At 29.8% G+C, this 22,847-nt stretch overlaps 1 protein-coding gene across 2 annotated transcripts; it reads right to left on the minus strand.

Moving 5' to 3' along the window:
* Positions 1 to 5,906: 5,906 nt before the first annotated feature.
* LOC111638336 (sulfotransferase family cytosolic 1B member 1-like) lies at positions 5,907 to 21,425 on the minus strand. Of its 2 annotated transcripts, none has more exons than XM_023384034.1 (7): positions 21,224 to 21,425; positions 9,701 to 9,982; positions 8,414 to 8,631; positions 7,895 to 8,024; positions 7,014 to 7,114; positions 6,406 to 6,589; positions 5,907 to 6,328 (listed from the first exon to the last, which is right to left on the minus strand). In XM_023384034.1, exons 2-7 carry the CDS (start codon positions 9,975 to 9,977, stop codon positions 6,126 to 6,128), a joined length of 1,113 nt encoding a protein of 370 aa, XP_023239802.1. In that variant the 5' UTR covers positions 9,978 to 9,982; positions 21,224 to 21,425; the 3' UTR covers positions 5,907 to 6,125. The 2 variants fall into 2 exon arrangements, with proteins under 2 accessions (XP_023239802.1, XP_023239803.1); XM_023384035.1 differs by lacking the exon at positions 21,224 to 21,425 and adding an exon at positions 11,818 to 11,942.
* Positions 21,426 to 22,847: the final 1,422 nt, after the last annotated feature.

Genomic DNA, 22,847 nt, shown 5'->3' on the forward strand with positions numbered 1-22,847 from the left:
CGAGGCTAAAACAGGAAGAGCCGCCATGATGGTCTACGACCCTGGACATTAACCCTTTTTTTATTGTATATACAAACATAGCCAGAATTAAGGGTATATATTATGTTATTAAGCGTTTGTATGTATGTAAAGTCTAAACAATACGACACACACACACACACACACACAAAATTTAAATGAACAATTAGTTACATTACAACTAATCTTCAAATTAGATCATCCGTACGATTATTTTAGTATAAAAGAATAAAAACGAAACGGTTTTAGACAATTGCTTAATACTTAAATAACATAAATACGATTTAACTTAAATAACAGAACACACACCTCGAAATTGCCTTACAAATAACACCATAACGTTTTTTACAGAACTTGTCGCTAGATGTCGCGACTAGAGTTGCCAACCTTAGGGGATAAAATTATCGCATCTGTCCCTCGAAATGATCGTATTTCACTTAAAATTATCGTACGTTCGTCTCGATCCGTTACTCCCTTTATCCGTAGAAATATTAACTAGGTTCCCCTTATGTCGAAATCTCTTAAACTTTTTATCTGCTATTCCATTTTGCAATAAAGTTTTTATGATTTCCCCTCGTAATATATGGTACAAAACAAACCTCTGAATGGGCATAATCTAAAATCTACCTTTCTTCGTGCAATTTCGACGTATCAAACATTAACAAATGTGTAACACGTTCCCTTCTTTATATAACGTACTTATTTCGTATGTATAAACCTTACGTTTTTCCAACTTTTTGTACCGTCTAAAATTTTTAGTCAACGAGCTAGAATATACTACATAGTGGCTGTAGCCACGCCGCGTTGAAAGAAAAATGAATACACTTCCGCCATTTTCCTTTTGGTCAAGGGGCGTGCCATTTGTGTTGTGTAAAGGCAGCTAGAATATTCTAACTCGTTGTGTAAAAATGTGCAAAGGAAAGAAAGAGTTTTAACTCTTTTCGGCCTGTGGGCACTAAGAGGGCCTCTTTTAGCCAACCCATTATAGGTTCGGCCGGGCTCACCATGGGGAGGCCGGATGGTAAAGGACGGGTCCGACATATCCGGTCGGATCATTTCCCGAAAAACTCCTGGGGATTTTTCCACCCGTCCGGATCGATCCCGGGTTCCCAGAGCGGTAAGTTTCCATCTTTACCTCTCGGCCATCTGGCCACATTGGAGTACTTGGGGCACATGCTCCCTCTTTTCGTCTGTGTCGCCTTTTCTTAAAGTCTAAGGTGGTTTCAAATTTCATGATCAACAAACAACAGAAAATTTACGACTTTCTAGCCTATTCTACAAATATAAAAGAAACGAATGAACGATATTTGTCCATTGTCCCACGCAACTTCGTGTATGTTGATCGAAACTTGGCCTCGAAAACAAGAAATCTTAGTAGTCCCGATTGCAACTACTGTAGTGCCATCTTGTGGAAGCGCTGATCCGATGTTGAATCATAGAGTTTGAAGTTTCTTGCATAATGTGCGATGCCCTGTTTTATAGCTTGTGTTCTTTTTGTATAGTTTGCGAACGTCGCTGATCACGACTAGTGTTGCAATAAGTTCAAAACCAGAAATTGAGGCATTGCGGTAAAATTTGATGGACACCTAGCGTTAAGTAGGCAGTAACTATTCTGGAAAATAAGTAAATAATTCTAATTAATCTAATTTTATCGAGTTATCAGTTATCGAACATTTATTATTATTTGTTGAAACAATCAGACGCGTTTGACTTACCTATTTCAACTAAAGTTTTTGTTAGAAAACGCGACTGCTTCCATTATAGATACGGCCGAACCCATGACGGGCATGATTGAAAAATAAGGATCCTCTTAATGCCCACAGGGTGGAAAAAGTCAAAATAAAAACTAGACTATGTCCAGACGTAACCATTGATCCATCGTCGAGGATTGCACGAAACCATCGATAGCTTGAAGCTATCGCACAGCATTACACAGGGTCAACAGGCAGGGCCGTCGAGAGGGGGAAACTGATGATTTTTCTACCGAGCCCAGAGAAAACTTAGGTGTCCTCAGTGGTTCTTTCTCCTACAGAATTAATGTAATTTTTACTAACAGAAAATAGTTTTAAAGATTGCTTTTTATTAATAAAGAAATATTCTGCGTATTTAATTTGTTCAAAAAAAAGGATCCGCTGTACTTCGGGGCCCCGTACAAGCTCTCGATGACCCTGCCAATAGAATACGATGCGTACGCGTGTGAGAACAGGTGGTATATACAAGTACAATACCTGCAGATACCTACCACCCGCAATTCTTATTTGACTGTTTTTAATACAAATTGGAATATTCAATTCTAAATGTTGCGAAGAATTTTGATACTGTATTAACTTTTAACCTTGCAGAAATTTTGTACGGGAATAAGACGGTAAGAAGCAACTGCAATGAATAACTACGAGGGAAAAGACTCCCTAAACTTGCTCTACTTTTTCAATTTCAAATAGAATTTGGTTATGTTCTAATCCCCTTTTTAAAACAAATGTTTACATAGTTGTTCTAATATTGATATTAGATAAAACTGTTATTATAAATGATTGAATCAATAATTAGTCCAAAACTTCCCGAACGTTTTTAATATGACCGGTCAATTATTTATTGTAACATCGACACCATGCCGAGCTGCAATTTTTAATTTATTTCATTTAAAATATATGCTTTCTACCTCAAATAAGTAGTGGCTTGCCCCCGTACATCACACTTTTCCTTTAACACTAGAATCGTGCAAATCATCTATCTAATACTTTTTGGGGAAACATTTTAAAATTGAAATAACTGGTTTGTGTAGAAAGTTTGTATATAGTTAATCGGAGCCTCTTGCCCCTAAGGTTTCCATATCTGGTCTCGTCTTTCATCTATCTAACTCCATTCTCGAGATTAAGGAAAGACAGTGGAAATTTATACTACAATTTTTTCAAATTGCAGTCCAACAAGACAAATATTGTACAAAGTATATACTACATTAAATTTTTTTTAATTTACGTTTTAAATTTAATTTAATTAATTTTTTAAACTGTTACACGTGTAAAGGAGCGCAGGGAAAAAACATCCAAAGTATCACAAATAACCCCGCTTCCCCTGCTATGCGATCTATCAGTTTGGCTTGCGGTTAAATTTACCAATGTTTATTGTAAATTTCTTGCAATTTGGTAGATTTTAAATAGGGATTAGCACTACATTATCTAGGTCTTTCGAGGAAAAAAGGTGTCTTCCGTAGTTCTATTTTGAGCCTGTCCAGGTTTTTCATTCAAATAATAACGTAAACGTCTATCTTTCTCCTTCTATCAGATACTGTTTATACGTAGACGGTTTCCATTGTCTGACAGCTGTCACCAGATCTGCAGCTTTCTGTGTATTTCATACACAGAAAGCTGCAGATATTATATCATATGAGCTAAATCGTAAACTGGTCTAACAGAGATGGCCTGCATAAGGTGATCACCTGTGTAAGATGATCACTTTGAGCTGGTCCCTTCAATGATAACATTAGGAGGTTTCGTTGTAGTTTCTAGTATTGTCTCTTATTTTTTGCATATAAATAATTTTTGTTGCTTTTTTCCTATCTTCGCTTTAGCTTTCGTGCTAAAAAAAGTAATAGAAGCCAATAAATTTAAATAATAATTTTAAAAAGCAAGAATTAACATTTGTATAAACTTCCGAATCTTCAAATCGTGTTTAAAAACATGAAATACTCGTCACAATACGTAGAAATTTCTGAAATATGAACAAATTACTGTGAAATTTCCTACCGTAGCTTGAGATAAAAAAGAAAAAAAAAACACTTTGTAACAAAATCGATTATTGAAATAAAAGGAGAAGATAATAACACGTTAAGTAACCTATACACTACGTACAGTACATATCACAGATCAGTGTCAGCGCATAAAGGTAATTATAATACAATAGATAATTCTCTCTTCCATCACTAACATCATTATTAAAGCCCTGTATAAGAGCTTTAATAATGATGCTAATGATGGAAATTTATTTTATGAAAAAGATGAAGAAGATGGAGATTTATTTTATGCAGAAGACGGAGAAGATTACTTTTAGTTACAGAAAATGATAATTTTAAGAGTTTTTTTACACTCGCAAATTTCGCAACTCTAACGAATAGACCGCTCTATCTCTCCCCTTTATCATTATATTAGCTTATTCACAGATAATTCTGCAGTTAAGATAATTAATTCCTTGATAATTACTTTATAATTAACAACAGAAATATTTATCTAATCAATCTATAAATTATTAATATAAATCTTGAGTTTAGAACTTGATTAAAGTGCTTGTACAATTAAAATTTTCAAGGTTACAAGAGTTTATAATGTTATATTTATCTAACATTCGTCCAAAATTAATGTCTAAATAAATAAAAAAAACACATTTATAGAATATTAAATTTACTGGGTTGTACACTTAACAGGAAAATTGTGTATCTTAATTCGTTATATTTATTGTATAATTAAGGATAAAGAAAATTTATTAAGGAAAAATAAGGATAACATTTTTTATACATACTTTTAATCTTTATTTTATTGCTTAATGGGAAAATAAAAATATCACTTTATGGCTCTAACAATGAAGTTTAATAGACTATTTTATGTTTAATTTAATGTTTTTTTTTTTTTTGCTAATTAATTGCTGTTTAAAAATAATTTAATCGAGATAAAAATATTCAGAGTATTAAATGATGCTAAAAAGGAATTAAATTAGTGTTTAAAATAGCAAATATTTGAATTTATTTATGCAAATTATAAATAAACAGAGATTAAATTCGATAATTTTTAGTAAATATTAAGCGAAAATTTAATTTTATCTCTTTTTTTTTGTACGCATTTCTGTGTACAAAAAATGTTTCCGAAAAAAATAGCATTAAATAAATTGTTAATTTTTTTTTAAATTCGTTTAGGACCGACATACAAACTGACGACAGACTAAGAAAAAAAAATATCTTCATCTTTTTTAGTTTCTGAAAAATTCTGTAGACAGACATACTGACGAACAAAGGAAATGTAAACTTTTAATAGGAGAATATAGATACAGAATATCAATCGATATCGATCGAAATTATATAAAAAAAAAAGACACGAAAAATTAAAGATTCGGATTCATTTTTAACAAATAAAGAAAATTTTAATTAATTATTATGAATTCAAATTTATCATTAGTTACATCGATTTATAATACAAAATTAAATGATTAAATTGGAACATGGTTTTTAAACATAATAAAAACGACTGTACATCAATAATTTCGCCATATTTTATAAATTTTAAAACTAAAAATTAATTACACCAACATAAATTTCGACAAACTCCCTTATTATCAATATATAAATCTTCGTGTTTAGTAGCATCCAGTAGCATCCATGCCAATGGATGGCACGTGGCTAGAATACTCCAACATTTACACGCACTTTTTTATATTTTATTTTAGTTATAGTCCGAATTAAACTTCTTAAAAATATAAAGAAGTTTAATCTTCATTAACTTCCATTCGGATTTTTCTATTCTTAAAAGGAGAGAATTAAAAAAAAAAAAGTAATATTAATAATAAGTAACATTACCTTGACTAGGAATTCGATTGTCGAGAAAGTAAATTGATAAATGCAATTAAAAATTGTATATTTTATATTATTTTTCGATGCACAAATACTATAAAAAGCATCTAAAGCTGATAGATTTAAAATTTTTTCGGTGAGAATTTTTCTAAAACTATTTTTTTCGTTAAGAATTTTATGTACAAAAAAATTGAAAGTGCTCGAGACTTTGGCATTTCCCATTTTGGAACGTCTATTGGCAAACAATAAAGGCATTTTTTTAAAAATAATTAAATATGCTTACACATATATATTAAGCATAAAACTACTTTATAATATTTATTTATTTTTTAATATATATATATATAAACATTATCTAAATGTTCGAGCTATTAATGTCTATCTAGCAAGTTACTAGATGGGCACAGACTTGTTCACACAGTGGCAGTTAACGGTGTTTTTTTTAATGGAAGAAACAATAAAATCTTGTTTCTTATTTATTAATTATTGTTGTTATTATTATATAAATGTATATTTTATTTATTTTTTTAAAGAATTTGAACATTCCTTCTCGTCAGGTAGTTTGGGATTTGATACCATTTTGGTATATGAATGGAGAGGGTTTGATGAGCCTTCCGTAAGCATTCATTCTGTTGTATGCATCTTCGGGTTCGAATACCAAGTCGAGTCCCGAAGACTCCATTTTTTCTTTGTAAAGTTTGTCAAATGCTTCGTTTTGTTCCTGAGTAAAATAGTTTTTCCAATCTCCGATGATGCCTAAAAGTACAGTAAATGGAAGTTTAGGATGTCGTTTCGATGGCAAATTTAAGAAATCGGATAGCAAATTACTTTACCTTTCCTCATAAATTTCGATTCTGACATGTCGAAAATATCCGAAATCGGCAGAACTTCTCTGTTAACCATATTATTACACTTCATCTGCTCGAAAGAACAATGATTAGCTATGGCTTTGATAGCTTCTGGCTTTAGTGGGCGCTCGAGAAAATTTGCTATGTGTGTTACCATTCCAGAAAGATCCTACAAAAAAAAGAAATTATAATTGTAATACATTACGGATTATTTCGAGAATTTTTCAAACAGTAATAAATTAAAAGCTGGAAGGAAAGAAAAGAAATATAAAGTGTTCTACGCTCTAACGTAGTAAAATTACTAAAAGCCACACCCAATTACAGCAGAAAATAATTTAGTAAGTCGACAGTCGATGGCTTTCTCCTTATTAATATTATGTCATAAGAGTTTTCTGGACATTTTACTTCACCGTAATCATCACACTATGCCATAATAACAGGAGGTAAGTGATAGGTTTTTGGGTTATGACCCACTTATATTTGACCTTGGTTGACTTTTTAATCCAGACTTAAAGCGATCGAACTTAGTATATATATATATTCATACAATATTATGAAAAACATATAAAAATGTAGATAATAAATATTCATACCATTTTCAGTTCTTCGAAAGATATGAAAAGAACTTTGTTCGGGTGTTCCTGAGCGAATTTCCAATAAGGAAGAACGTGATCGAACCACGATCCGTAGACCACTGTTGAAAGGAAAACAAGAAACTTTTAAGATCGATATCATTAAAGAATTCATATCAAAAGTCTTTTTTCCTATTTTCAAATCTATTCATAATCAATATTGTTAAAATATTTATTAAAAATACGGAAAAAACTGTACAGGATATAATTATTTAGAACACAAACAAGAATAAAAGCAGTTAACGAAGCGTAACGATATTCGATAAAATTATCTATTTTGAACCAGGATATCGAGCTTAAAAGGATAAAAAAAAGTCCTAAACAGAAATAACTTTTAATTAGAAATGCTTGGTTTGTATTTAAGACATTGTTTGTGTCGCAATAGATGTTAAGATAAAAGATTTGAAATGTTCATCCATTTTTTAAAAATTACAAAGAGAAAATTTGCTTAAATTTTCGATTTTTCTCGTCGGCCGACTTAAATATAGACAGAAAAAAATAATAATACATTTAAAGAGTTAATTCTTTAAATAAATATTTCTATTATACAAAAAAAAAAAAAAGAAAGCCATTCGATCAGATTGTTTCCATTAAACAACAAAGCATGAATTTTTTAAGCTAATAAAATTTACATTATTTATCACACTTTGTTTAAAATATCGATTTACCACTATCAAAACATATAAATCGTGCAAAGTACATGCTCTATATCACACAAAACGTCGCAGATTTATAACGGATAAATATTGCCCCTGTCAATCGGTTTACACTGCAATTACGGTTGCTAAGAGGCAAAGATACATATACAGGGGCAACGGTTAATTGTGTCTCTATATACTTACTGTAACCTTTCATGTAGTAGGTAAGAAAATCATCCCACGTTCCTTTATAATTGCCGAGGAAAGTACTCATTCTGTGATGATGATAGTAAGATACGGCATTGTCTTTAGGATTTCTCACTACATAAATTATCTGGAAAAAAAAATTAACAAAATATATGCAAGACTCGAGCAATAATTAATTATCTAGTCGCAAAGATATTTATAATATTTCCTAGAAATACGATAAATTTTCAGATGGTATCCATGGAAACTGCATTGTTATCCACCTACACACGTCTTTTCCTAATCAGTTAAAGTGCACACATATCAAAAAATTTCCCTTTATTAATAATAATAATATATATATATTTTAATTTTCGTTTATAGAATCGTAACTTATACTCTATCCGCGTTAATTGGGGGGGACCAAAAGTTTAATTTTCTGGGGTTTTTTTTAAATCTAAGAAGCCCAACAAGCGAGCTCAATCGCGTGTAAACACGGTTACATAGCGTAACAATTGCGAAATCCTAGCAGCTCACCTTACACTTGGCTTGTCTGAGTTGAGTTGGGATGAGAGGTAGTGGAAGATGTGTGGCCATTAATCGGGGTGATTTTAAATTCCTCAAGAACCTCCAATGCCCTATTGGGCGAGCAACTTCCAAATGATGAACCCGATAAATTAATAATTTATCCTTTACTTTATTAGTGTTTCCATCGTTATATATAAGTGATACAATCTCTTCTGTCCACGTGGTACCTGAAAAATAACAATTCTTATCACGATTTCAGTTAATTACGTTCTTTCGTCACTCGAAAAATTACACTAATGATGCCATTGACCCGTAAATTAGTTAATTAAAAGTTAACGTAATTAGTTAATTTTTAAATTCCGTTTCTTTTAAAGTAGAAAAATAAATTTAATTTGACTTTTTAGCGTGTTAAATAAACGAATTCTGCATATTTACTCCTCATAATAAACTGGTTAGATTGGCAATTTACTCGAAGGTTGCCCTCATAAATTTAATTCTGTCGTCTTTACACGCGTGGAAAATTAATGTTAAACTTCGAAAATGTTAATTATTTTTATAAATATAAATATCGTACGCCCTTTCTAGACATTGATAATGATTTTGATACTTAAAAAAATAACTAATATCCAACCGAATGGAACTCAATGCTTTCCATTGACCCATTTTAAAAGGAACTAGGTCATGCAGTCAATGAGCTCTTTGGAAGAACACCAAAAAATATTATCGTTTCTTATAAATTGTGTAATATATTTTCTGTTTTTTTTCCTTCATATTATATTTTAAAATGTATAATTTATTTCTAAATAAATTTTTAAACGTTTCCAACCTACAAACATTTAAATATTTACGCGAAAATTAAGCTTTGATAGACTTAGCTCATTATAATAGGATCGAAATAATAAAGGAATTTAGTTATTATATATATATAATAACTATATAACAGAGAGGAGTTGTTGTATATGAACTTTAGAGAGAACATGGCTTCTGGAAACGATAAATATCTTTATTAATTTGTAAAATATCCTCAATAAGTCGAGGAAAAAAATAAGTTTAGACGGTTTTAAATCCGATTATACCAGAGATTGTACGATATACACAATAGATTAACTTAAATCTGTATAAAAATTTGCGTAAAGTTTTACTGAACATTTTTCTTATCCGTATACTGTTTTGGAGTGTAAAAGATATCGAAACTCGATCATATTTTTCTGTTTAATCAGCCTAATTCTATGTTAAATCGGCTGTTGAAGATGTCTTATCCGATGTTACCGGATGTTTTATCATCTCATCTCTTACCTGATTTGGGATAAGTGATGATGAAGACGTCATCGGGACGGATTTCGAAAGAGTCTAATCGATAGAGAACGTTGGGTGGTACTAAGTATCCCTGTAATAACACATTACGATACCATTGGGCTCGAGGTATGGATCGAACGTACGATGCCAAAACGGGATTCAAATCTAAATTTGGATCGGATTCTGCCACAATCACTTCATCTTTACGTTCTTTTTTACTTCTTCCCGTGATCATCGCCCCGAGAGGGGTGTTGTATAGGAACTTTAGAGAGAACATGGCGCCTGAAAACGATAAAAATCTTCATTAATTCGTAAAAAAATTTTAGAAAATAATAAGTTTAGATTGTTTTTTTCCATAAATGATTAATTTTATAACTTAAAATTCACATATTAATCGAGTTTTTACCATCGGAAAATGTGATCAAGTTAGGGAAATTTAAATACGCCTACGAGTTTAACTCTACGCGTCACGTAAAAATATAAATAAATATTAAATTATTAATGAATACATATATATATTATCTTTCTATGAAGCAATTTACTTTAAATATACTTTCTTTTATGGAAAATATTATAATATTATTGTTTTTATAGGAAACGAAGAAGAGGAGGAGAAGCTCGGAGAAGGATAAAAATGTACGAACTCACCAAAGATCATGTGGTGAAATATAAAATCAAAAGAAAAATACAAAACTTTTAAAGATTAACGACGACATTTTAACAGGAAGAAAAAAAAATTGAGTTAGAAATTTGCTTTAGTCACGATGATGTGAGGTGAGTAATGGCGCTGTCGTGTAAGAAATACTTCTATGCGTTGTGTGTCATTATCGAAGCAATTTTAAATAATTAGGGCATGAAAATATAAACTCACGTCCGAGGACGATGATCACATATACTTAAGTCAATTTTATAAAAATTTGCAGCGAGAGTTAACAGAGTTCACTCGATTTAATAAGTGTAGAATTTAGTTTCCATTTTCTCTCGAGTGGTGAGTAAGAAGAGGTTAAAAAAATACATCTCAACACGAGGAAATATTCAAGTTTATAGTCCTATATAATGATTAAACTGGAACAGACCTGCAGACGTCAATTATAATTTGAAATGTTTGAGGTAATTCGATGGCATTTTTGATTATAAAATGGGGAGGGAAAATGTTAAATTTAACTGTAAAGTTGAATGTTAGTACGGAAGCACTTGTAAAGGAGTGTCAAGAATCTACAAATGTTTAAAAATCGAACTGGAAAAGATCCAAGATTTTACGGTTTGTCATTAGAATAAATCGAGAGTGGCACAATGGCTTCTGTTGTAATAAGTTCTGCTGTAATTCGATTGTTCTGCTATCATTTAGTAATTAAAAAACAATTTAATAAATGAGTTTCCAGTGAATTGCAATTATGTAATGGGAAAGATTCCGTTGACTCAAGTTTTTACGAATTTTCATGGTGAAGATCCAAAAATTTGGACAACTTTCACATCTCGATACGAAGAGATATTGTTAAACTTCTTCACTTTTAACTCATAAGAAGAAATATTTTTTCGGATTTTGTAAACGAATTACCACCAAAAGGACCGATGATTTGCAATTCACCAATTTACAGAATAACAGAAAATATCTAGAACTTGATAATTGATAAATAACTGAAAGGCTCCAGCGGTTAACTGCTACCAAATTCAATTTTCTTCTTCATAACTTGCATGTAACTAAGATATGTCATTAAATAAGGAGACTAGAATCGAATTAAACTTTAAAAAAAGATCAAACTTAACTCAATAATATCCAAATAAATAAACCTTAATTTACAAAACTGGTGCACACCTAAGGAAAATGCAAATAGAGAAGAAAGGATTTTTCATCCTTCCATTTAAATATATGGTTTCCACGTCTAGGAGTGTTACGAGACTCTCTAGTGTTACAAGTTTATATAAATTATTGGGTATTACATGTGCTATACAGCTTCAGGATGGTAGAGAACAGTTGAAAAATCATAGCTTAAGTATAATTTAATCCATGGAACACTTGGAACGTGGGAAACATTGGAACACGTGTTACTAACGTTGATGGTTTTTTAAACATAAGCGAAACCCAACTGATAAAAACGAATTTAATCAACACTTACAGTTTATACTTGGAATTTTGCTGCTGTTACTATGTCTTAAATAACTATTGTCTTATTACGTGATAATAGAACAATACTTTACAGACATAACTTCTGTTATTGTTGCTTAAAAAATACCAAACCTACGAACATTTCATGCTTCAGAAACGATAAATAATTTATCTAATACCTAAATTTTAAAATAGATAAACACGATTAACGATTAAATTCGTCGTATGCTGTAAGACTAAGGGTTAAAATCCGGGTTTACACCGGAAAAAACCCTATTTAATGCATGTCTCCGCTTTAATTTTCTATAGTCTTTCGTGTTTTTCTAAGTAATTAAATGGTTAGGGATCCAAAAAATAATGAAATTAATATGCATTGGTGTTATTATAGAGTAGAAAAATATCAAGATAATTGAGGTTTGAGTCTCTGTAAGCGTATAATAATTAAAGGTATTCAAGGACTAGATAAATGAGTCGGAAAAACTGACTGGTAATGCCGTTTAATGTGTTGATATCACTAAATTGTCATCCGTACATGGCGCAGAAAATCGAAAATTATCTAATTTACAGCTTGGTTACTCCACTTAAACACTTTTTCTCATTAAATTTATCCTCAAATCTATCGAGCCAACAGCTCGAAATTTTAAAAATATCTTTAATCTAATGTTTAATGTTGCTCCGAATCCTTTGTCATTACACAATAACGCTCAAATACTGTAAAACCTGTCTATAACGGAAACGTGCCTAAACAGGGAAAGCACTCGGTATTCCGGTTTACACGGGTTTCGCCGTATAAACCACCTAAACGAAGTTAATACGCGGTAAAGTAGAGATTTAATCGACAAATTTAATTGTTAAGCTCTATTAAACAAGAATTTTACAGTTATAAATCGGTTGTGTAAGCCGGAAAGATTATGTAAAAAGTTTCGGAGTGCGTCAGATTTATCTAAAAGCACGTAAATTTGTTTTTTTCGGAATGAAAATAGGAACATTTTTTGTTATAAATCCTCAGAAAACGTGTAAAAATCTCTAATTTCCATAGTTTAGGGGGAGGCAAAACAGGAAAAATTTCGGTGGAATGAATGATCGACTTTCATAAACCATTAACTGGTGTTGAAAAGGTATTTATAAGGCCACACCCGAAAGATATAAGAAATTAAAAATAAGAAAGAAAAGAGAAATTGGATAAGCTCCGAATCTTATCAGATGCTACCACGAGAAGATAGAGATGAAGTTGATGAGGGAGAGAGGCTCGTCGGTTGATGGAAAACATAGATATACATATATTTAATTTAGGTTAAAGATCGATGATTCGAAGGTGAAACTAAATTATATTTTCGTTTTTCTACCATTCTTATGAATTAATTAGAAATTCTCTTATGGACGATCCATTGGATGCAGACACGTGACCGTCTGTAAAAGTGATCAATCATCAGATATAAGCGAAGGTATTTTGAAGGGTTTCGGCTCTGAATAATGAATTCGATCGATTAATAAACCGCAAAAAAGATTGATCGGGTTGTCATGGTTACCTGTGACGTCTCTTATAAGGGGAGAGGGAAATATATATAATTTCCAATCATATCATTTTTTTTTTCTTTTGGATGTAGAAAAGACGTAAGAAATCATCTCTTAGGATATAATTTAATGGATAAATTGAATTCATATCGATAATTTTTATAAAGAAATAATGTTAAAATTATAAAAAGAAATCTTTTTAATTAATGAAATAGTATTTTTTTAATTTGATCTGTACAAAATGGGTTTATATGGGTGAGTTTGTGTGGGTTTATATGGGTTTTTATGGGTGTATATGATAAGCATCATCCCTCTGTTGATGACTTTAAGTAAATATTCTATCTATTTTACATTATAACATAATATTTAATATAATTTATCATTTATTAACGTCATTTTCCTTATAGATGCATTATTTTTAATGCTTTCACCCATTATTCACGTTATTATTCTTGAATAAATGCGTGTACGAGCATCATTTTCTCTTTCTAGCATTAATCGATATCAAATATTCTCAATCATTTGCTTTCATAGGTAGAAAATTCTAAGAAACATCACGCTTTCTAAGCCAAATCGCCAGGGAGTCAAGTTAAAATATCCACGTTTAATGAAATAAAAGTTGTTAAAAAAGCCTAAAAGTTAGGGGTTTTTTTTATTTAAAAATGTTATAAATATTATATTTTCAAGTTAGTGTTAGGTATATTTTTCAGGCGTTTAAATATTTCTTTAAAAATCTCTACGGGAATATGATTAATCTATGAATTTATATGTTAAAGAATAGTCGTGTTTAAGCAGAATTTTCTCCTGAATAAATAAAGTTAGACCCTCCGAATTTTGCGAAAAATTTCATCACATCTTCTTATAAATTAATGCAAAATTTCATCACAATCGGACAAATAGGACACACGAAATTTATCAAAAAACTTCCCGAAGATGCGGGTTTTTCGCGCGAGATTTACAATTTTTCGTATAAAACACCCCTCCCTCGCACTTAAGACAATCATTTATGAGCAATTTATTTAATTATACATATAAATTAATTATATTTAAAATTTTCTCACGATGTAATGTCAATTTTAAGATTTTAATAACCATTTAAAAATACGTATAGATTATTTAACAGCGTGTTTAAGGAATCGATTTCTTAAATAAAATCGATTGTGGAAAAAATCGATTTTCTTAAAAATAATCGAGTCAAGCACCAAATAAACTCTGTAAAATATCTTAAAATTTATTTATAAAGATTTAAAAATTATAATTAACTATTAAATAAACAATAAATATATTGTTATATAATGCTTAATAATTATTAATAACGCCTTATCATCATTATGAAAAATTCGGATGGTAAATAAAATTTGCATAAATTTTATTCATCATCATCTTATTTAATTATTTTTATTACTTTTTTTTTATTTAATTGCCTCTATTTTATACACAAAAAAACTATAAAAAATGCTTAAAAATTCATTTTTTTAACTTAATTTCTTCCCAAATTATTAATTTATTTATTTTTCTACAATTATTTTATTAAATAATCTAATTGCATTAAAACCTGTGAACAACGGACACCGAAAATAAAAAAAATGGCCGTCGTTCGGAGGTTATTCGATACACATTAAAAAAAGAAAAGTTCTCGAAAAAAATGTCCGCCGTTTAGAGGTGTCCGTCGTTGGAAGGTTTGACAATATTATTTCTACGAATCATTATTTGTTAATTATTATTATTATTTTAAACTCTTTTTTAAAAATAAATAATGATTTATGTAATATTTTCTTTATAGAAAATACTTCGTCACGTAAGATATTGCATTACTCGAACGCAAGAAGTGGAATTTTTGCATTATTTTATTATATTCATGTCATAAAATTTTANAAGGAAATACTGTAATTGTTCGAAACGGAGCGATTTTTTAATTTTTTTATCTTTAAAAAAATCTGTTTAAAACGGACACTTCAGCCGGTAAGAATAATGGTGTCGTGTGATTCCGGTTTACACAGGTTTTACTATATTTCTAAATTAAATTATTGATCGATCCATGATTTATCGGTATATTAGGAAGTCACATCACGTCGTTGAATGGAAAATAATTGTTTTAAATGTTTTATTTTATATATTTTTTTACGGATAAATTAATTACCGATCGAGCTAGAAACAATTTAAATTTACAATTAAACTTATCCAAAACGGAAACCTGCCAAACCGGCAAAATATTCGCTACCGTACGAGTCCGGTTTACACAGGTTTCACGATATAACAGTTATTTTACTTAGATAATAACCATTATCAGTGACGTATCGGTGTTAGTGATGTCATTTAGTAGCCGATAAAACACTAAATAAACATTAAATACCTCATTAAAAACATTATCTTCATCAAAATATACAAAACAAATATATTTTCGCGTAAAAATTTACATCACATGGTTAATTTTTTTGCATTTTATCTCATTCACGACTGATAAGTTGCAAACTTAACGAGTGAATTACGCAAAAATATTCTTAATTGTACTTAAAATAAATAGTTTAACAAGTAAAATAACTTTTATAATTTCGTATTTTATGGTGTTTTTACTCCGTAAATGGAAAAATTTAATTTAAAATAAAGTTACCCCCCGTGAGTAGGATTAAGGAGTTTGATCAATCCGAAGATGTTTATGCGATGATATCACGAAAATAAACTAAAATATAAATTACCTGCAATAAAAAATAACATCAACAACGTATTTAAATCAAGAATGTGGTAATAAATTAACACCAAAATGTGATAGGAAAGGGTGGAGTTAGATCCGCCCGACCCCTAAGCTGTAACATATAACAAGCTCGTCTCCTCCACCAAATAATCGTACGAAAATGTGAGGCCCCAAACTGTAGACTCATAACGTGAGGCTCTAAGATGTAGACTCGTAACGCCAGGGCCCTAAGCTGTAACGTGTTTAGCCTATGTGAAAATCTATCCCCGGTGATACAATATAAATTTGAAGTTTTATATTTAATTTCCGGTTATAAAAAGTGACAAATTAATATTACAAAATGGAAATTTATTGTTTTTAATTGCAATTTCTTAATTTATACGTTTTGAACGTTGAATTTTTGTTTTATTACCTAATCCAAACACTTGGCAAAATGGAAGTGATGCTTACATTTTATGAAAGATGAGTGAGTGTAAGTGACTTTTCCTTACTTTATAGGTTGATTAATTTATAGAAACGGAAATTTATAGCCTTGGAAACATAAACAGAATCTTATTTTATCATTTTTTCTTCTCTATAATTTTTTAAATGCCAGGTTTTCTCGCGATTCGGGACCCATAATCAGATGATCCGCATCATCTTTCGTGAAGAAATTTTATTACTTCTTATTAGGTAACCCTTTAGAAAGATGATTTTTCACTTTTTAAAAGGTTTTAAATTTAAAAAATTTAAAAATTAAATCAAAATCGACGGGAATGATCGATAGAATAGCAAACAAATGTGAGAACGATCNAACATAATATTTAATATAATTTATCATTTATTAACGTCATTTTCCTTATAGATGCATTATTTTTAATGCTTTCACCCATTATTCACGTTATTATTCTTGAATAAATGCGTGTACGAGCATCATTTTCTCTTTCTAGCATTAATCGATATCAAATATTCTCAATCATTTGCTTTCATAGGTAGAAAATTCTAAGAAACATCACGCTTTCTAAGCCAAATCGCCAGGGAGTCAAGTTAAAATATCCACGTTTAATGAAATAAAAGTTGTTAAAAAAGCCTAAAAGTTAGGGGTTTTTTTATTTAAAAATGTTATAAATATTATATTTTCAAGTTAGTGTTAGGTATATTTTTCAGGCGTTTAAATATTTCTTTAAAAATCTCTACGGGAATATGATTAATCTATGAATTTATATGTTAAAGAATAGTCGTGTTTAAGCAGAATTTTCTCCTGAATAAATAAAGTTAGACTCTCCGAATTTTGCGAAAAATTTCATCACATCTTCTTCTAAATTAATGCAAAATTTCATTCCAATCGGACGAATAGGACACACGAAATTTATCAAAAAACTTCCCGAAGATGCGGGTTTTTCGCGCGAGATTTACAATTTTTCGTATAAAACACCTCTCCCTCGCACTTAAGACAATCATTTATGAGCAATTTATTTAATTATACATATAAATTAATTATATTTAAAATTTTCTCACGATGTAATGTCAATTTTAAGATTTTTAATAACCATTTAAAAATACGTATAGATTATTTAACAACGTGTTTAAGGAATCGATTTCTTAAATAAAATCGATTGTGGAAAAAATCGATTTTCTTAAAAATAATCGAGTCAAGCACCAAATAAACTCTGTAAAATATCTTAAAATTTATTTATAAAGATTTAAAAATTATAATTAACTATTAAATAAACAATAAATATATTGTTATATAATGCTTAATAATTATTAATAACGCCTTATCATCATTATGAAAAATTCGGATGGTAAATAAAATTTGCATAAATTTTATTCATCATCATCTTATTTAATTATTTTTATTACTTTTTTTTTATTTAATTGCCTCTATTTTATACACAAAAAAACTATAAAAAATGCTTAAAAATTCATTTTTTTAACTTAATTTCTTCCCAAATTATTAATTTATTTATTTTTCTACAATTATTTTATTAAATAATCTAATTGCATTAAAACCTGTGAACAACGGACACCGAAAATAAAAAAAATGGCCGTCGTTCGGAGGTTATTCGATACACATTAAAAAAAGAAAAGTTCTCGAAAAAAATGTCCGCCGTTTAGAGGTGTCCGTCGTTGGAAGGTTTGACAATATTATTTCTACGAATCATTATTTGTTAATTATTATTATTATTTTAAACTCTTTTTTAAAAATAAATAATGATTTATGTAATATTTTCTTTATAGAAAATACTTCGTCACGTAAGATATTGCATTACTCGAACGCAAGAAGTGGAATTTTTGCATTATTTTATTATATTCATGTCATAAAATTTTATTCTAAATTAATATTATTAAATATACAGTGAAACCTGTTCGAAACGGAGCGATTTTTTAATTTTTTTATCTTTAAAAAAATCTGTTTAAAACGGACACTTCAACCGGTAAGAATAATGGCGTCGTGTGATTCCGGTTTACACAGGTTTTACTATATTTCTAAATTAAATTATTGATCGATCCATGATTTATCGGTATATTAGGAAGTCACATCACGTCGTTGAATGGAAAATAATTGTTTTAAATGTTTTATTTTATATATTTTTTTACGGATAAATTAATTACCGATCGAGCTAGAAACAATTTAAATTTACAATTAAACTTATCCAAAACGGAAACCTGCCAAACCGGCAAAATATTCGCTACCGTACGAGTCCGGTTTACACAGGTTTCACGATATAACAGTTATTTTACTTAGATAATAACCATTATCAGTGACGTATCGGTGTTAGTGATGTCATTTAGTAGCCGATAAAACACTAAATAAACATTAAATACCTCATTAAAAACATTATCTTCATCAAAATATACAAAACAAATATATTTTCGCGTAAAAATTTACATCACATGGTTAATTTTTTTGCATTTTATCTCATTCACGACTGATAAGTTGCAAACTTAACGAGTGAATTACGCAAAAATATTCTTAATTGTACTTAAAATAAATAGTTTAACAAGTAAAATAACTTTTATAATTTCGTATTTTATGGTGTTTTTACTCCGTAAATGGAAAAATTTAATTTAAAATAAAGTTACCCCCCGTGAGTAGGATTAAGGAGTTTGATCAATCCGAAGATGTTTATGCGATGATATCACGAAAATAAACTAAAATATAAATTACCTGCAATAAAAAATAACATCAACAACGTATTTAAATCAAGAATGTGGTAATAAATTAACACCAAAATGTGATAGGAAAGGGTGGAGTTAGATCCGCCCGACCCCTAAGCTGTAACATATAACAAGCTCGTCTCCTCCACCAAATAATCGTACGAAAATGTGAGGCCCCAAACTGTAGACTCATAACGTGAGGCTCTAAGATGTAGACTCGTAACGCCAGGGCCCTAAGCTGTAACGTGTTTAGCCTATGTGAAAATCTATCCCCGGTGATACAATATAAATTTGAAGTTTTATATTTAATTTCCGGTTATAAAAAGTGACAAATTAATATTACAAAATGGAAATTTATTGTTTTTAATTGCAATTTCTTAATTTATACGTTTTGAACGTTGAATTTTTGTTTTATTACCTAATCCAAACACTTGGCAAAATGGAAGTGATGCTTACATTTTATGAAAGATGAGTGAGTGTAAGTGACTTTTCCTTACTTTATAGGTTGATTAATTTATAGAAACGGAAATTTATAGCCTTGGAAACATAAACAGAATCTTATTTTATCATTTTTTCTTCTCTATAATTTTTTAAATGCCAGGTTTTCTCGCGATTCGGGACCCATAATCAGATGATCCGCATCATCTTTCGTGAAGAAATTTTATTACTTCTTATTAGGTAACCCTTTAGAAAGATGATTTTTCACTTTTTAAAAGGTTTTAAATTTAAAAAATTTAAAAATTAAATCAAAATCGACGGGAATGATCGATAGAATAGCAAACAAATGTGAGAACGATCAGTGCTTACATAAGATACTTCTATTTAAAATGTATATATATATATATAAATTAAGAAAAATAAATTAATATATAATTTTAAACTTTCCCATTCCTTGAATTTCCTAAATTTTTATATAAAAAATGTGAATTTTAAAGCGTATTTTGCCACGGAGTTCAATATATCACGCTGCGTGAAATGAATTTCTATGTATACCCCGCTATCGATCATTACAGAAATTGTACCTATTTTAAAGATAAAGATGGCGATATTGACATAGAAAAGTATATAATCTCTTGATAAAGCCTTTTAACTCTTCGTTTCCTCGAAAATTTCACATCACGTTTCATAAATAAACTACGAATTACTCATTTCTAATTCAAGTACTATGATATATGACATTATGTTGTATGACCCTTAACGATTTATTGATAAAAAAATATATATTATTTTTATCATTTATTTAGTGGCATTGACTTTGACGGCAATGAAAAAAACCTTCGACGACAAGCTGTAAACATTATTTTCTTCATAGAAAACGTCAGAAAGTTATCTTTTATTATGTAACTCTACGTGAAAAGATTAACAATTCGCTAAGAATTAGAATTATATTTTTAGCATTATAATGTTTTAAATGGTAGAAAAATGTGTATTAAGTGCTTTAAATTTTGGAAAAACATGTATTAAATGCTTAAAAAAGTACATAGAATGTAACTTCCGTGCGTTAAAGATATAATTTGATCGTTAAGTTTACTTACTTAATGGAAAAATTTGGTCGAAAGCCAAAGTTTGGTAGCGATTTTTATTATTATTTTCTATGTAAAAATGCTTTTCAACTCGGAAAAAATGGGGCAAAAACATGTAAAAATGGGTCCGCAATCGAACCCAAAAGTACAATAGATAAGCATTATAATAAATAAATAAATAAAATAAAATACGATGAGTTATCACTTCTAGAAACTCCCCTACACAATGGCGTATATTGGATTTTAATACGTTTATATAGGAGAAAATTAAAGAAAATTGGGGCAGTTTTATATTATTTTACTAAATAATGGCTGGAATTTTCTATTCTAGGTTATATAAGAAGAGTTTACAACTTGGTCATCACTTAAAACGAATAAATAGATCAACGATGTTGCTCTACATAAAAACCAATGTTAAATCCCTGGGGCTAGAGGTAATGACACACTTAAAATCTGCCGATATTATTAAATCCGAGCAGAAAATTAAAACATAAACAAAAATATTACAAAATAAATAAACAAATTTAAATACATTATAAACTTACAGCATAAAAGTCTATTGGAAAGATTCCATGTCCCGTTCTTTCGCAGTCTTACTTATCTTCTGCCAACGATGTACCTGACTCGGAGTTACCTGAAGTGAATTATCCAATGAATGGGATAAACGTCGGTCACGTGAAGGGAGAGGCGACGTCATTCGGAGTTAGTAGACCGAAGTACAATACTTCTATCTTATTAAACCATCTTTACTCCAGACTTTATTCGGCAGTGACCCACTTAATGTTGGTTTGAGAATTTACGGACGGACAAACTGACAAACGGGATTATTACTACGTAAAAACTGTAGAAATCTTTACGTTCTCCGTTTCGGACCGATGATTATAATCGCTTTTATTCAATTTCTCAACCTTTCATCGATAATCGGCGATTGCGCGTTATCCGCCGATTTTCCGGGATACGCGATCTACCGGTTGGAAAATAAGCGCCTAATCAAAATATACGAATTATAGCTTACTACATATCATATAAGCATTTTTATATATTAATAAAATATTTTTATATCCACGATAACTAACTACAAACACATTTGATACCGTTTAACATTACAAAATAACATAGCAAATCCGATAAAATTCATAAATATTTATACAAAAATGGATAAATTTATGTCATAGAAGACTTTTTAATACCTTAGATCGTTATCTCTTTATACATTTGATTCCAATTGATCTTTAGTTGCCGGTATTAAATATCAACACCCGTATATGAGCATGAATATTTAATATAATGTGTTATATACAGACTTAAACGGTTGCTAAATATATCATCCCATTAACTAAAGATAATTTATCAATTAATATAAGCCGCAATTTATCGATCCCGCTTTAAATTCCATCGAAAAGTACAGATTTACACCCCCTATTCCCATTTAAGTACACGCCAACTCGACTCGATTAACCTTATTAACGAGCATTTTACATAAAATATATCAGTTCGAAGGTCAAAATATTATATTAATAAGTGAAACGAAGCTCTAATAATTGAATATATATATAAATTCGGTGAGGACGTATCTTACTTTCGCTCATATTTATGATAGAAAAGTTATCTACAAAATGAAGTCGATGAAGGATTGATCGTAAAACAAGATAAGGGCTTTTATCTTACAGACAGACACACAACAAATGTTTCTTTTGAATTAAATATTTTGAGTTATAACACGAAATTTTTCACGTGCGCTTCTAAAGCCTATGACCCCTTCTCAGAATTTTCTATAATTGGGTCAATTTATTATGTATCTCGCTGGAATCATGGCCGCCAGATAAAGAATAAAATAGGTCTCGATCGAGTTTATAAATGTTTAGTTTTAATTGGGTGTGTCTATAATTTATGTAGAAATTTGTAAAATTTCTAGAATTTTCTAGAATTCCAGAATTTGTAGAAACGTTTTCTAGAAAACTTTATAAATTTCTAGAAGCTAAATTTTCTATAAAAACGTATCAAACATGGCGTGCCTTATTGACCTTCGTTTTAATACATATTTTCTATTGATACTTTCTTAGTACAATCGACGTTAACAATTACGATGATTTTCAGTTATTTTTACTTCTATTTAATACCGAAATAATCATTTAAAAATGTATTATTACGCGAGTTCATCATCATCAA

Source organism: Centruroides sculpturatus, unplaced genomic scaffold (genome assembly GCF_000671375.1).
Source record: "Centruroides sculpturatus isolate CEXI.00-Female unplaced genomic scaffold, Cexi_2.0 scaffold1131, whole genome shotgun sequence".
Lineage (NCBI taxonomy): Eukaryota > Metazoa > Arthropoda > Arachnida > Scorpiones > Buthidae > Centruroides > Centruroides sculpturatus.

Excerpts from the sequence above, each read along its gene's own strand:
- LOC111638336 (XM_023384034.1), bottom strand. The coding sequence starts at position 9,977 with ATGTTCTCTCTAAAGTTCCTATACAACACCCCTCTCGGGGCGATGATC. Across the intron at positions 6,590-7,013 it reads CTTTCGAAGAACTGAAAATG|GATCTTTCTGGAATGGTAAC; the intron begins GTATGAATATTT and ends TTTTTTTTGTAG. Across the intron at positions 6,329-6,405 it reads ATCGAAATTTATGAGGAAAG|GCATCATCGGAGATTGGAAA; the intron begins GTAAAGTAATTT and ends CTGTACTTTTAG.